Source organism: Dermacentor variabilis, chromosome 11 (genome assembly GCF_050947875.1).
Source record: "Dermacentor variabilis isolate Ectoservices chromosome 11, ASM5094787v1, whole genome shotgun sequence".
In the NCBI taxonomy this organism is placed as follows: domain Eukaryota; kingdom Metazoa; phylum Arthropoda; class Arachnida; order Ixodida; family Ixodidae; genus Dermacentor; species Dermacentor variabilis.
Window position 1 is genome coordinate 99,070,738 of NC_134578.1, and position 15,944 is coordinate 99,086,681.

The 15,944-nt window shown below is 44.2% G+C and overlaps 1 protein-coding gene across 1 annotated transcript in view; it reads right to left on the reverse strand.

The window, feature by feature from the left end:
* Positions 1-456: 456 nt before the first annotated feature.
* LOC142564884 (lysosomal acid lipase/cholesteryl ester hydrolase-like) overlaps positions 457-15,944 on the reverse strand; it is a 33,628-nt gene continuing 18,140 nt past the window's right edge. Inside the window, exons 7-9 of the mRNA XM_075676075.1 lie at positions 13,358-13,429; positions 6,253-6,321; positions 457-858 (exon numbers count right to left, since the gene is read on the reverse strand). Of these exons, the coding sequence (XP_075532190.1) occupies positions 604-858; positions 6,253-6,321; positions 13,358-13,429 (396 nt within the window). The 3' untranslated portion in view covers positions 457-603. The remainder of the gene's footprint in view (positions 859-6,252; positions 6,322-13,357; positions 13,430-15,944) is intronic.

The following is a 15,944-nucleotide window of genomic DNA, read 5'->3' on the forward strand; positions in this document are numbered from 1 at the left end:
CTGTTCCTCTACTACAGACCACAGACTCCGGCTTTTTATTTTTTATTTGCTCAATGGTCCAGCTCACGCTTTCGCATCAAAAAATTGTCCCGGTAGCACAGTGGGTGTTCGATGTGGGTTCGACCTGGGTTCGATCACGGCTGCGGCGACTGCAGCTCATAGGAGCGAAAGGGAGCAATCCTCATGCACTGTACTACTTATAATTTTCGATTCCCGTGAACGGTAAAGAATCCTAGGTGGCTAAAATGAATCCGTAGTACCACACTACAGTGTTCATCACAATCAGATGTTGCACTGGCGTGTTAAATTCCAGAATTTATTTTTGTTGAAGAAGTGGCCGCTACCACAATAAAAACATCCTTTCTCGTAAAAAAAATAAAAACAAAAAGATGGGCTTCCGAACGTAGTGGGCTATAGTTGCGGCATAGATAATCTAGCAAATGTACCACTCACAAATTAATGACAATGGATCTTTATTTTTTCTTCAACACTGAAGCCTCATAGGAATGTTGCTCTAAGTATTGTTACATTTATTTGGAGTTTATTTAGTCAACTTCGAATAGACTTTTTTCTGCTGTTCCTTCTGGTTCGTTGTTGCTCTGGTTAAGTTATCGTGCCGGCGTACTTTTCGATTGTGTCAATCATAATCTTGTGGAGGAAATCCGTTGCTTTGTAGCCCGCATCGAAGTCTAGGTGACGGAAGTCCTTGGGTGGCACCACGTGGTTGAAGAGTAACCTGGGACCCAGCCTTTCAGTAAGGAGAGACACATCTTTCGGATCGGCGACCGTGTCTCCCTCTGACGAGAACAGTGCTATCGGGACTGTAATGCGGTCCACGTCGTAAGGAGGAGGATCTTTCTGCAAGCGCATGCAGCATGAAGAAGTAAGCAAAGTGAATCGATCACTCAATCAACTCATCAATCAAATAATGAATGGATCGATTGATCAATGAGCTTATGTCAGCGCCTTATTTTCGTGAAAAGCTGAGGGTGGCAACAAAATGCTCAACCGAGGCTTGCCGAGCTTGTCCAAGCCTGGAAACAAAAACATGTAGGCAGTATTTAAATTATATGATACTCTAGTTTTATAGTTATATAATATGGTACATATTGCAGGCATTGCAGATTAGCAAAGTTGACATGTAATGGTTTGCGTAACAGGCATAGTAAACATAGTAAACAATTATAATGAGCATACTACTAATCATTAGATTGCGTGGCGTAGTCATGGAGACATATTCATCTTTAGTTCATGTTATGTAAATAGCAAAACCGAATTCAAGAACGGCATGAATAACTGCACCGTTTACAGCTTATATGCTCACCTTTTCTTCCACTTTAATTGAACTATTTCACCCGCATTTTCAACCAGTTTTTCTAGATAATGTATTATAATGATGATTACTACTGTGTTTCATTAGCTTCTTTATTGCATTTACCGCTTGTTATCCTATACAGAAATCCAATTGTATATATTCACATTCTTGTACCTAAAAAAATAACCGGTTAGCTTGTTTCATTAGGAATCATGTTCTTGTGCTTATGTATTTCTTGTGGTGTTTACACAAGCATTACCCACATTGTATACAAATAAATTTTGATTGCTAAAAACTGTTCTGCATCTTCGATTTATCTTGTAAGGTCTACTTGTACGAGGTATATATATATATATATATATATATATATATATATTTGTTGTTGGATCCCTTTTCCATTATACCCTATCGGTATTGTCAGTATGTTTGATTAAATATAAAGAAATAAATACAGAAGTAAATGGCTAAAAAATAAATGCACAGTTACATGTGCAATATGAGCGGCCCGCATCAGTCTCAGACTGATTTCCCAGGACCTAAACGAAGTTTTTCATACATACATGTACAGTCGACATGAAAACATGGCCGCGCACAGATATAATAAAAATATTACAATAATTCATTGTTTATATGTACAAAATGCATATCTCACTTAAATAGCCCAAAAAAAGAAAGAGAGAGTAAAACAATGCAGACAATAAAACTGTGCCGAGTGTTCTTTTTTTCTTGTTCAACAACTTGTAAAATGTTCAGTCTCTAAAACTATGTTATAATCCTCTAAACCTTATGAAAAAATGCATGCGCATGTAGCCGAAGCGACAGAAGTCTCGCAATCATCACTACATATCTTCAGTAAACGCATCTCCACCAAAGCGTTTTATCACTACATTACATTAACGATAATCAAATTACCTTGAAAGTCATCCTGAGAGGGGTTCTACCGGATTTTTCTTTTGCTAATGTCGGAAGCGTACGCTAAATTTCTACCTTTCGAGAAGTAAGCTGGAAGAGTTGTACAGAAACCATGGACGACTATTGCCCCCCCCCCCCATGCAAACGAATATCCCAAACTGACGAAACATGTAACGAAAGAACGTAGGAAAGTTTTCCTGGCTCGTGTCCGCAAACCGACTATGTAGCAACAACGAAAACAGCCAATTAAAGCTGTTCGATTTAATACACTGACAACCTCATCAGAAAGTGGCATTGAGCTCGGTATTCTGTGATCTGTCAGTATCGCTTAGAATGGCACCACAGTGTTGAGTGTAGAAGCGCACTCCAGTGGAGCTGCATTGAGTGCGTTTACTCTAAACGTACAGAGCACGTGGACCGGTTTTTGTTATTAATGCGAAAGCATTATATGCCCCATTTCGCAAAAATCTGGCGCGCGTGACCAAAACATAGCACCAAAAATGGCCAACGGCAGAAAAAGAAAAAGAGGTCAAGAAATTGTAGGATTGACGTCACATTTCTCAGTGTCTTACACAACCAGGCATTGAGTCTTCTCTATGGGCAAAAGCTCACAAAGCACTTCTGATGGTTTGCAGGTCACCGTCACCATCGCCTTCCATCACGCGCTAACGATCCTTCATTGCGAAATGGCACTGCTGTGCTCCGCGTATCCATTTACTGCTCAATCCCGCATAGTGAGTAGGGGCCACATACGTGAGAGGAAACAACAACAATCTCGAATCGAAATCATGAGTGTACGAAATATGTGTGCCACAGCCATCACTTCTCAAGAGAAACTCCGTGCAAGTTTGCAACGTGCAGGACAACATGCGGATGAATATCTAAGCGAAAACATTTCACTAAAGCGACTACAATGCTTTCGTATTTGTACAACTAAGCATTTCGCTAACAGCAAATGTTCATGTAACGGATGCGCGGTTTTTTTTTCTGGGTTCCGATCGTGCTACATATATAATCTGTTCGCGAACTCAGTACTTCCAGGCAAAGGTGTTCGTTAGAACCGCGAAAGGGGCGTGAAAAACCGCATAGCTCCAACTTGAGAAGAACAAAAAAAGGAAAAAGATTCACCGACGATTACGATGCTCCCTAATGCGAAATTTAAGCGTAATTCTATAGGCGTTTTCATTTCACGGTATATTGGGGCATCGCACTGATGACCGCATCAACTGCTAGTGCCGCGACGCGCCACGGCATATACATGCCGGCAAATGCAGCTTATGAAACCGTAATCTTTACCGCGAAAAGCTTTCGCCGAACGCTACGCTTTCTGGTTCGTTTTTAACAGCAGAGTTGTGTAGGCTTTTAGTCCTGCCGTGGAGCGTTACCAGAAAACTCATCCCAGCTGTGTGCCGCCTCGCGTTGCCTAGCAACCACCTGCGAGAGCACCCAGCCACATAACCTCCTCTCACCCCGCGTGCGTCGGCGGAGCCGTGACCTCCCAGGGGAGTAAAAGCTCGTAACAGCCGGCGCAGCGACCCACCTCTCGCCACCTCTACTCCGTGTGTACGTGCTCCTGGCATGGGAAGACGGAAGAAAGTTCGGACGCCCGAAGAAGCGGCTTACCAGGCAGGAAGAGCGCCGTACCACCAAGAATTATTTAGTTCACGATTCACTAGGCAAAAAATAAAACATAATAAAATAATAAGGAATAAATCACAGAGATTGTTTTCAGTGAAGTCATGTAATTACTAAGACCGGAGTGCTAAACACAATATTGATTTAAAAAAGACAGAAAAGTTACTGACGCGACATTCCGATGGAACGGTAAACATAGCGAGATAACGGTAATAATGCTACAATAAGCTGTAAAAGATAGTGCAAGTACATGAAAGCATTGTGCGACAAACGTAAAACTTCACATTTCTTTAGCCATGTGTTCAGTCAAGGCATCACGAAATTAATCGTAGTTGGACCGGAATGCAATGCTGTCCGGCAGCGAGTTCCATAATCTGATAGCACGAGGAAGAGCAGAGTAATGGAATGCATTTGTAGAACCGTAAGAATACACGCTGTAAGAATACACGCCCTGTAAGAATCGATGGAAGCGAAGCTTTCTGTGCTGTTTGCGTTTATTGAGGGCATTTGGCGGTGACATTAACGGCGTATGAGATTCATGATGTGAAACCCCTTCTGTCTCACCACAATGTACGCAGAGAGATGTGCCCTTCATTCGTTCTTTCCTTTACGGAAAGAGCCCAATGAGCTATGCTTTCCGACGACGCATTTTCTTTACCCTGTCTCATGTTGGGTGAACTTACACGAGCGCACAGCAGTAAGGCTAATCATCCGTTTCCTGAGTGAGTCGCTACGGGATTCGGCTGTAGCCACACCCTGCCTCCTCTCTCTCTCTCTCTGCTCTGCAACATTTTCCCTACCTCCCTACCTTCTCCCTACATTCTCCCTATATCTGGTATGTCGTCGCTGTTGTGCGTGAGCACGGAAAAAAGCGCGGCAGCTTCTGCATTGCTTTTGAAGGGGGTTACACCTGATCGTGGCGTCCAGAGGGCATTGTGGCGTCCCCCAGGGAGCCTGACAAGGCATTGTGACGCCCTCTAGGGCGAGGCCGAGGGAATTGTGGCTCGACTCTACCTAACCACCATTGACGTCGCCTGTCTCGTCTCCGCACCCCTACCATGAGCTCTCAACCACCCCTTGACACGGGAGTGCAAAAGCAGCAGGAGCAGTGAAAAAAGGGAAGAGGCAAACAAAGCTTCGCTTTAAAATTGTGCTGATCCCGCGCACTGTGACGTAAGCGAAGCTTTCTGTGCTGTTTGATTGCACTCACAATAGATATAGCGGTGATTTTAACGGCGAATGTTTTTCTTCAACGTTTAGTGCAATAGCAGATTGGTGAGTTGATGGCACATGTTACCTTCCGTGCACCGCTGTTGTTTGTCAACGTAGTACACAAAACGCACAACGACAGCGTTTGCTTGCGTTCCTGTGCGCCATTGTTCATAACCTCCGAGAAGGTTAGGCAGAAGTGTTACACATTATTTAAATTATGGGCTGTACGTGCCAAAACTACAATCGGATTATAGGGCACGCCGTAGTGGCAGACACCAGATCGATTTACCCCACGGGGTTCTCTTTGACGAGCGCCTAAATCTAAGCGAACGAGCGTTTTCGTATTTCTCCCCTGTCGAAATATGGCTGCCGCGGTAGGGAGCGAACGCGCGACCCAGAGCAATGTCATAACTGCAAAGCTACCGTAGTGGGCACAGACGTGTTGAAATGAAGTCCGACGTCTAGACAGTACGGTGCTACAATGTCGCCAGGACGCTACGGTGTTTTTATGCGGCTTTGAGTCTATGCGCCGTACGTCATTTGTGCGCTTGACAAATTTCCACGGTGTTTTTTTTTATTACGATGGCAGTTGCATGGATACTGCAGGCGTATTTCTGCCGTCGGCGTCGCGTCGCCGTTAGGTTCGTATAAAGTTCAAGGATGATCAAATCTTTTTTACGGACATTGAAGACAAGAAAGTTCAGCCCGAAGTGACGAGCTATTTCAATGTTGTCGAATAAAAGTGCGTCGGCTGCAGTTCGTGTGGCGTCGACAAATGCTCATCCGCGTATCGTGTGTCGAACCACCACACACTTAAGAGTGCAGGGGTTTAGTTTGTACGGCCCTTCATTTGATCGACTCCATTGTTCATAACTCCTCTTCCTCATCTCTTAAGCCGTACCACACTACTCGATCATGTCTAGAACCGGCGACGCGCCAGAAGAAGAATAACAGTTTGCCACAGATGCTGAACCCCTCCCTTGCGTACAAGTGGCCGCGGTCACTTGAAGAAGTGGTCAGACGGAGGTGATCATAATGGGAGCCAGTTTGATCCTTGCGATCAAACAGATCGCAAGGATCTGTTTGATCGCCAGGATCTGTTGGTCGTTGATGTTCAAAGGACATAACTTTTGAACATCAACGACCAACTAGTGCAAAACAAACTTCCGATTCCTTACCTGTCCGTAGCGATCTTTGTTCTTGGAGGCACCATAATTATACATAAGAAAGTCTTTTTCTCGATTGATCTGCAATAGATAAGAAAGAACGTAAGATTGTATGTTGCAGTTGCATGTTAGGGTGTCATGAAAGCACTTTAGCGTAGTTTGGCAAAGATTACATGACCGCTCTTTTCAAGAACAACGGGCTCCAAGGCTTTATTTCTTAATTAACGCGAAGCTTTTCTTGCCTGCCCTCCCTGATTCGAGGTGGCTGCTGCTTCGTCAGTTGGTACCTCAGAGGATACACTTACTGTTACAATTATGTTTGTATACTACTAACTACTATACAAATACAATTATGTTTCATGTGTACAGAATACGAGTAGCAGGAAACGGCCTATTATTCGTGTATGTTCACCGAAGAATTAGCAGAGCCAGTAATCGCGCCTCTGTTCAGCGTAATATGCAAACAAGAAAAATCCTGCGTAAGGTCTGTCCAAATGTTAGCTCGCAGGTGTCTCTGAAGTACACAGAGCTGCTAATGGTAGTGGGCCTTCAATTGGATATTTTTTTCATTCAGTTAATTTATTTTTATTTGTTCCGTATGCCGCCATACGTGTATGCGTCCATTTTTCGCCAATAATTCAGAATGGTATGTGCCGAAGGTACAAAATAAACACAGAATCTTTAGCTGAAGCTGGATGCGTGTCGTAGTTTCTGCGCATTCACCTGTCATCACTGTTATACCCCTCACATCGGCTTTGGATTGGTGGCATCGCTAAGTAGGCATTCCACACTGTGCACTCATCTGATTTGGTGTTTGAATTCCGGCATAGCTTGTGAGTAGAGTCTAACATAAGCATAAGCTTTGAATCAAAATAAAGTTTTGACCTGAGTGGTGGGTAAATTTAAGCATTTCGTGAGATTACACTTCGCCGAGCTGTAAAATAAACAATATCGTACGCATCGTTATTAGTTCTAAAGCATTTAATTAACCGCTTCGCAACAAGGATCGCTGCACATCGCTTCCAACATGTGCTTTGGATCTTCATATTCTCTGCTTTGATCGTGTAGGGCAAAGGTTTGCTCAAGGTCACTACGTTGTCATTCAAATTTTTCTGCTTATAAGACAAAGCATATAGAGGTACATCGACAGCTACCTAAGATTGTGGTTGGCCAGCTCAAAAGAAGCTTGAGAAAATCAAAGCAGCCGTTGAGCGTCACGCAAATATCATGCGTCAAAAGATCTGTTTACTTTACAGATTATTATCATCGTCATCGCCATCCTTAGCCTATCTTTACGTCCACTGCAGGACGAAGGCGTCTTTCAGCGATCTCCATTTACCTTTGTCTTCCACAAGCCGATTCTAACCTCTGCCTGAAAATTTTGCGATTTCATCACTCCACGTAATTTTCTGCCGTTCTCGACTGCTCTTACCGCCACACCACCGCACTGCTACCTCCTAATGTTACGCCTAACATTTCCCGTTCCATCTGTCTTTGCGCGGTCCTTAACTTGTCCTCGAGCTTCTTTGTCAACCTCCAAGTTTCAGCCCCATATGTGAGCGCTGGTAGAAAACAATGATTGTACAGTTTTCGTTTCAACGACAGTGGTAAGCCTCCAGTCAGGATTTGGTAATGGCTGCCATTGCACTCCCACCAACTTTGATACTTATGTAAATTTCCAGCTCATGCTCGGAGTTCCCTGTGAGTAATTTGCTTAGAAAAACGCACTTTTGTACAGGCTGAGATGCTTACGGGCGGTCATGAATTCTTGTTTCCTTGCGAAGCTACTGGGCATTTCCTTTGCATTCTTTATATTCAACTTTAGCCCTACTCTTATACTTTCTCGGTTAAGGCCCTCATTCATTTGTTGCAATAAATTGTCAGTGTTCCTTAACAGAAGACTATCACATGACATACCGGTTTTCCCATGTTACTTTATCCAAGCATTGAAAGTATGCAAATGCCACGTAGCTGTACAGAGCCAAGGTAATTTTGTTTGCCGTTGCTTGCAGATAGTCAGATTATTTTTTACATTCCACCTAATTACACAGTTAGTCCTAATTAATTATTCAACTTCTAAAATATTATAATTACAAGAGAAGTTTCATAAGAAAATTCTAGAGCAACATAAAAAACTCTCGATACAGCTTTTTGTTGCTCAATACGCCCTACATAAAGTGTTTTTCTCAGCGTGAAAGAAGCACGCGAACACGCGATAATGATGAAAAACTTTATTTATCCCTCTTTAAAGGGAAGGGCGCCACGGAATAGAGGGTTGAGGGAGGGGACTATTGAACTAGGCCTCCTCTATCCTCTCAGCCCACTCCAGGATGGCCTGCTACGCTACTGGGCGCTTCAAGCACTTTGCGTGTACTCGCGGGCTTCTTTCATGCTAGGAAAAACGTTTATGGAGCATGTATTGAGCAACAGAAAGCTGCATTGGCAGTTTTTCATGTTGCTCTACTATTATCTCATTGACACTTTTAATGTATTTATAATATTGGAGAAGTTAATTAATTAATTAAGGCTAATTCTGCTTATGGGGACGATGCAAAATTGATCAGAGTATGTCCAAGTGACGGCAGACAACATTACCTTGGTTCTGTTTAGCTACGTGGCATTTGCACATTTTTAAGGTTTGCCAAAAGTAACGTGGATCACCCTGTATATGTAGTGGCGTAGTGGCGGTTTCACAATTGTCGTTGTGTGCTGCGGAAGAAGTTCCATCAATGCATTCCAAGCGCTCTAACTGCGCTTGTGAAATTTTTCCGAAAGGTCGTGCTTCCAATCGATAGCAGGTTCACAAAGCTGTGCTGAAATTTTCGCCAACCACATGGCTACGCATTCGTCAGCAATGGTCGTACTGTGCGTGTGAGTGTGTGATTTGTTTTTGTTCATCTCTTTTGTTCTCTTCCTTTATGTCCTTCTTCTATTTCTCTTTTTTTTTCTCATCTGCAACTGTGAGTATGGTGTTCCTTTACGAAGACGATTGCTAGCCCACTTTCTCTTTGTGAAGTTTGCACATGCTTACCTGATTTACATTAATACTTTCGTTATGTTTAACAATACGCAACACAGGTGGTCTCTAATTTGTGGATAATTTCCATGCTTCATAAGCCGGCTTGCGGCGTCCTCTTACAGGAGATACTGACCGCCCAATGGGTGCACCGGGTGACCTACGCCATCTTTGAAAACGTTAGACGGCGTCGATATATTGCAGGTCCTATAGCGCCGTGCCGTAGGCTCCGCCGGCACTTGCCACATCCGCTTGCACACGAGGACGGCGCTTTATCTCTCTCTCTCTCTCTCTCTCTTTGGAGGGCTGGGGCGGCAACATTACAATTTCAATATTAGGCACGTGCTATAGTTAGAAGACTCCAGCTCAATTTTTCACTACCTGGAGTTCTTTAAAGCGCACCTAATCAACGTTTTGCACTTCTCCCCCACCGAAATACGGCCGGAAAAGACGGTAGGCCTTACTCGCCGACCGTCATAATCACGGTCGACGGCACCTGCTATCTGGCCACAGCTCGTCAGAGTGCGCTCATTCCATTATGACTGCAATAATATAAACACTCCAGGTGCATTTCTGCCGTCACCACCGGCGTCGCTGCTGCCGTGACGTTTCGTATAAAGTCAAAGCACGATAACATCATCGCCGCGAGCCGTGTGCGCGAGTGAAACCTGCGTAGGTCACCCGACGATCACCCGGCGAGGGCCACCCGGGGTGTAAGGAAGGGAAGCGCGGAGGAAGCGCGCGTTTGCCGCCACGGGCGAGGCATAGGGGCGGGGAGGCGCGTTCTGCTCTGGCGGCTGCTGCGTACGGTGCGGCATCGAGTGCGGGTAGCTTCGTATGTGCTTTGCTTTCTACACATGGTTCGTGTTGAAGCGGGAGGCAACACGAAGGCCACTTCACTTGCTGCTGCTTGCGCGCTGTTGGCTGCGGCCATCTGATCACTCTGGCCATAGCACAATATTATCCCATGTATAGGTCGTTTGTTCGGCGTCCTGCATTTAACGGTTCAGCACATTTTTGCCACCAAAGCACCTGGACATTCCGACGGAGCGGTGGAGAGTGGACATGCACTCGTGGTAGTGAATGGCCAAATGAAAGAAAACAAAGTAATTAAAGAGAGAGCAAATGATAAAGGAAAGGTAGGGAGGTTAACCAGGACTGAGCCCGGTTGGCTACCCTACACTGGGGAAAGGCAAAAGGGGACGGAAAGATTAAAAGAAGAAGAGAAAGTCTACTGGGTATATCGTTCGGTCACACAGTCCGGATCACAGACGCTGACTCAATCCAGTAGCCTTCAAATATCGCAGTAGAGCTTTTGTGGCCTTTTGTAGCTGCGATATGCGAGGTCATGGTCCCAAGATCTTCTTGAAGGTGAACGGTGTTCCATCAAGCTGATTGAGAGCTGTGCAGAGGTCATGTCTTTCGTTTTGAAAAGATGGGCAGTAGCACAGTAGATGTTCTGTAGTTTCCTCGGCACCGCAGGCATTACAGTCGGCGCTATCAGTCATTCCAATCAAAAACGTATATGCATTGGTGAATGCGACGCCCAAGCGTAAGCGGCACAGCATTGTTTCCTCATTTCGCAGAAGCCCTGGTAACATCCGCAGTTGCATAGAGGGGTCGAGGGAATGCAATCGTTCTTGGGTGAATTCAGGTGTGTGCCACATCTCTATTGTCATACGGTGTGCTACCTTGCTTAGGTGTTGGGCTGCGTCGGTCAGCGATAAAGGTACAGAAACAAGGGTTGCTCCTTCGTGTGCTTTCCTAGCAGCTTCGTCGGCGAGGTCGTTGCCGGAGATACCGCAATGGCCAGGCAGCCACTGAAACACGACGTCGTGTCCTTTCGCTATCATACGATGGTGCATTTCTCGTATCTCCGAGACTAGTTGTTCAAACGACCCGCGACGAAGAGATGAGAGAAGACATTGCAAGGCCGCCTTCGAATCGCAGAAAACGATTAGCGGGTTGATTGTTAATGTAATCAATGGCACCTCGGAGGGCAACAAGCTCCGATCCGGTCGATGTTGTCATGTGAGAAATCTTGTATCGGACGCTACTTGATCGTGATGGTATAACCACTACGCCGGTGGAGCTGGTCTGAGTGGAAGAGCCATCCGTATATATGTGGACTCGGTCAAAGCAGAAAGTGTTCAAACAATCCAGAGCTGCTTGCTTCAGGGCCAAGGTAGGCAGGTCGGTCTTGTTTCTTATTCCTGGAACCGTGAGACGCACTTGAGGTTGTTCTAAACACCACAAAGCTGAGGTTGAACGTGCTGAGGGTGTAAAGCCCGATGGTAGACAGGCACGATGGATGCTGACCTCGTTGGAGAAGGACGCCTGTGGTCGTCGCTCTTGCAAGCAGGCAAAAGAGCTTGATTGCATGCGTGAAACATGACGAACATGGGCCCTAAGCGTGTCGATGCTAATGTAAGTCGTGATCGGATGGTCTCGAGCCATTATAATGGTTCCTGCTGTTGAGGCGCTCCGCGGAAGTCCTAGGCAAACACTTAGTGCCTGTGCTTGCACGCTCTGTAGTTCTCGAAGATTTGACTTGCATGTTTTAGCAAGCGCGGGAGAACTATAACGTAGCAATCCGATAAAAAGTGCTCGATATAACTGTAGCATGGAGCCCACTGACAATCCCCATGTTTTCCCGGCAATAAACTTGAAGACATGAACAATAGATGAAAAGAATCCAGTAAACATAATGCGCTATTTCATTAACATGGCGTAGATCAGAGACATCCATGATTACATGTGCTGGTCTTACGTAAGTATTTGTTTGTTTTATTACTTAGAGCAAGCGTTCGCCTATTGGCGCTACTGTCACTCAGCACGCATTCGTCATATAAGCCCGTATGCCGGTACTTTATTGCAGCACCCACATAAATATCATCTATATAAATTTCCAAATATAGCAGCAACTGATGTTTTGGCGGATCATTTGTCACGGGTGGATCATTTGTCAGCTTGATTCGCCCTATATCCGGTGCTTGTTTGCGCTATGTCCGGCACCTGCCATTTTTGCAAGACTGTAGCAAGTAGCCAGAAGCGATGACAATAGTACGAAAACGAGGGCATGAAGTCATTATTTTTGGTACGACCCACGCACGAGGTGCGCACTACACGGCAAGAGAGCCGCCCCGCCAAACCGGCGAGGTCATGTAAAGAAACATCTGCTTTAAAAATAAACATAAATTTTCTGAAGCAAGTTTTGTACACTGCAAAAAATGAAAACATAAGAACAAAGAAATGAAACGAACATGTTCCGTTTTCTACAACAGAAAATTTCGTTCAGTGGTAGAATTTTTAATTTCTCAAGTTATTTCTGACCAATCTTTTTCGTCGCCTATTCTTGGTAATGTGCAGTACTTCAACAGGAATCATAAGACCAGAAAGTGGTAATAGAAAATTCACGGTGATACCCCGAGAAGATAATACAATTGCCAGGATCAATAAAGGGATCCGATTGACGAAAATATGAGTATGAGTAGGTTAGTAAGTCTTCAAACTCCGCACGCTAGCTTTCTTTTTTTTTTTTTGCTGAGCCTGAAAACTTTAATGCGTTCAGATTTCTTTTTTTCTACTCAAAAGAACACGTATGACTCACTAGAAAATATCCAGGCCGGATTCTGGACTGAACGCGACAAAGAAATCTGCTCGAAAAGTTAGGAAATTAAACAAATTTGTCCTCACTGACTTAGTATAAATGTTTAATCTTTCGAGCCGTAGCTTCTGCCCTTTGGTCGAAATAAACTTGCATTGTGGTGTAGCCGTGCACAACCTTGAATACTTTGCTAATCGCCTTTATGTAAGGCGCCTGCTTTCTTTACCGTTGCTTACGCGACAGCTTAAGACTTTTTCCTGGTGAGAATGCGGCCATTCGGGTGCATGGTAAAAGACACAGCCAGAGTCTATCAAATATTAACCAGAAAGTACACGCGTCGTATCAGTATTTATAAGATGGCGTTAGGTGGTCACGGGTACTCAGCTAATTTTCACGGATAGGATCCAGTTGTTGTAATGATCCTGCTTCCAAGCGAAGGAAGATATAGCACAAAACATCGCTATAGCGTCATATATGCTTCTTTTATTTCTTACCTGCACGAAGTGTCGTAGATTTTGATACGAAGTCCCAATGGGATAATGTGACAGCATTACAGGTATTCTCGTCTGAAACAAACAAAACTATTGCAGGAGCCAACTGAAACTGCCCTTCTGCTGATGTCACACTTAATGGAAAAAATATATTCGTCTTATTGGCGTGACTGAATAATAATTAAATCCCGTTACCAAACAGATTTAACAACTTAGACTTGCACTTCAAATGACAAAAAGACGAACATCAAGAAAAACAAACACCACCTTGATAAGTGCAACACTAACCTAATTAAACACACAGCACCAGATTGTTAGTTAAAAGAAAAGTTAAGTGCTTTATTTTGTTGGCATATGCGTGCTTGGCTATTCGCAACTCCAAAATCAGTTATTGTGCTGACAAGACAGTCTGAATATACAAAGACGTCTACGATATCCAGGTTCACGGCAGCGTTTTCGCTTGGCCTCTGCTTGAATCTCTATTTGACGTCAGAGAATCGAGGTGCTTCGTCGAAGCAGATACCAGTTACCTTATCTTGATCGGTCTCAAGGCTTTCAGTGATGAAGCCGAGGAAGTAGTTGCGCTATGCGTGCAGACCTCCAACTTGGTAAGCAAGCCGCATCGCATTCTTTTTAAAGACAAAAAGCCTTTCAGTCAAGCCGGAGGCTAAAAAAGAATTGGTCTGCGTAGAGAGCCACCGAAAAGTGCCAGCTCTCGTTCGTGGCGTCACACCACCGCTACAGCTACGACACTTGACCGTTTTGGACCTTCATAGGCTTTTCAGCAGCGTGACTCGTGTTGTAGCATATCACATAGCATCCCACCATATATACGCCCTGATATCTGTCGTGCTTTGAGAAGGTAAGTACGGAGTTGAAGGAAAAAGACAGTCAAGAACACAAAGGACAAGAGGGGAGGTTCACACCACAACGACTGTCGTTGTGGTGTGAATTTCTCCTCTTGTGCTTTGTGTTTTTTGACTGGTTTTTTTCCTTCAACTATGTACCAACTGGCCCCGATTTCAATCCTTCTGTAAGTACGGAGATTGTGCGCTGATAGAACGATGGTTACCTAGTCAGTGTGTTTCAGTGTGTCAGTGGAATAAAAGCAAGTAAGCACTCCGTCTGTGCATCGAAGTGCGTCTTTCTCTTTATAGTTATCTGATCCGTGTAGTGAGGTAGTCTGCGTCCAGTGAGTGGCGCTGTTCGCGCTCAATGTACGCAATGTTGTAAGTGAGCTTCAGACTTGCGGACGCAGAGGACACCCGCCAGCCGTAGAAAACCTTAAACGCTAGGGAAACGCGAGAAGCGAATAACAACGAATCGGACCAAGTCGAGTTTCTTCATTTAGGTTTCTGAAATTTAGCGCGGGCTTTCTTTTGAGCAATGTCATTTGTATTAGTGCTACTGCATTGTTTAGGGAATGAATGGAATCAATTGTGATGGAATTAGCTAGCGTTCGCCGCGTTGGAAAGCAAGCTAGCAGCGCAGTGGCCAGGCCGCATGATCCAAATCTAGGACGAGCGTTGTTTGCAGTTGCTTCCAAATTTTTCAGCGAGCGAATAAACAGTCGACTCACCACGCTCAATGAGAAAACAGCACATTTTGCTTACAGCTGCTAAACTAAAGCATCCTATCAAAACGATATGTGGCCCCGTAGCATGACATGCATCCTGACCGGCCCAACTTGTATCCGCTGGTTCTCAGCGCGGCCGCTAGGGGGAGAGTCGTGAATATGGCATAAAAATGCATTGCCATTATTGTCACCTCAGTACTTCTGAACTTCAGTTACATGGGGCTTACCAGTAAACAGTCGGAATGCATAATTAAAGACAGGTTTTTCTCTAGATAATTCTAACATAATAGGAGCATGAGCACAACGAATATTTTACAAATGTTTAGGTCAAATTGTTTTGTGTATGAAAGAACCACAGTTATCATTTGTAAAATTTTGTCCACAGATTTGTGATTTACTATCCGAGTTCATCTTTGCCACTTACGTAGAAAATGTTATGTCCTTTACTGGGGCTTTTGTTGCTCCGCTGTTGTTTAACGTATTGTCCGCTACAGTCATCAATTTTAATAAGAGGATTTACGAATCTGGAATTTATATTATTGGTGTCAATTGTGTAGACGTGTGCTCACATATAAGACAAAGAAAAGCTATTCAGAGAGGTCTTGAAAACTGGAACAAGCAACCGAAAGCGCATGCGCTGAAATATAAGGAGTAATATAGTGTAAACCCATTAACATAACGTTTTGATGCTGGGAGGCTTTTTGAGAATCCATGTTCGTGGACCATCCTAAGAGATACAAAAGTAAAAGAAACCAATGCGAGATTGCTTGGTGGAATGGCCGTATGCTAATTTACCAATAAAGAAATAGTGTCAAATATTTTTATGCAGACGCCAATGTTCAATAATAAACGCTGCCACATCTTTAAGATAATTTACATTGTGCATATAGGATCTCTAGATTTTAAAAAAATAAGTCTGCGTCTTTGGCGAAACAAGGACATTTGGAGATTATAAGTAGCACATCATAAAATTCACCGGACTGCGCGGCAAAGGCAGCACAACCACAGCGTTAG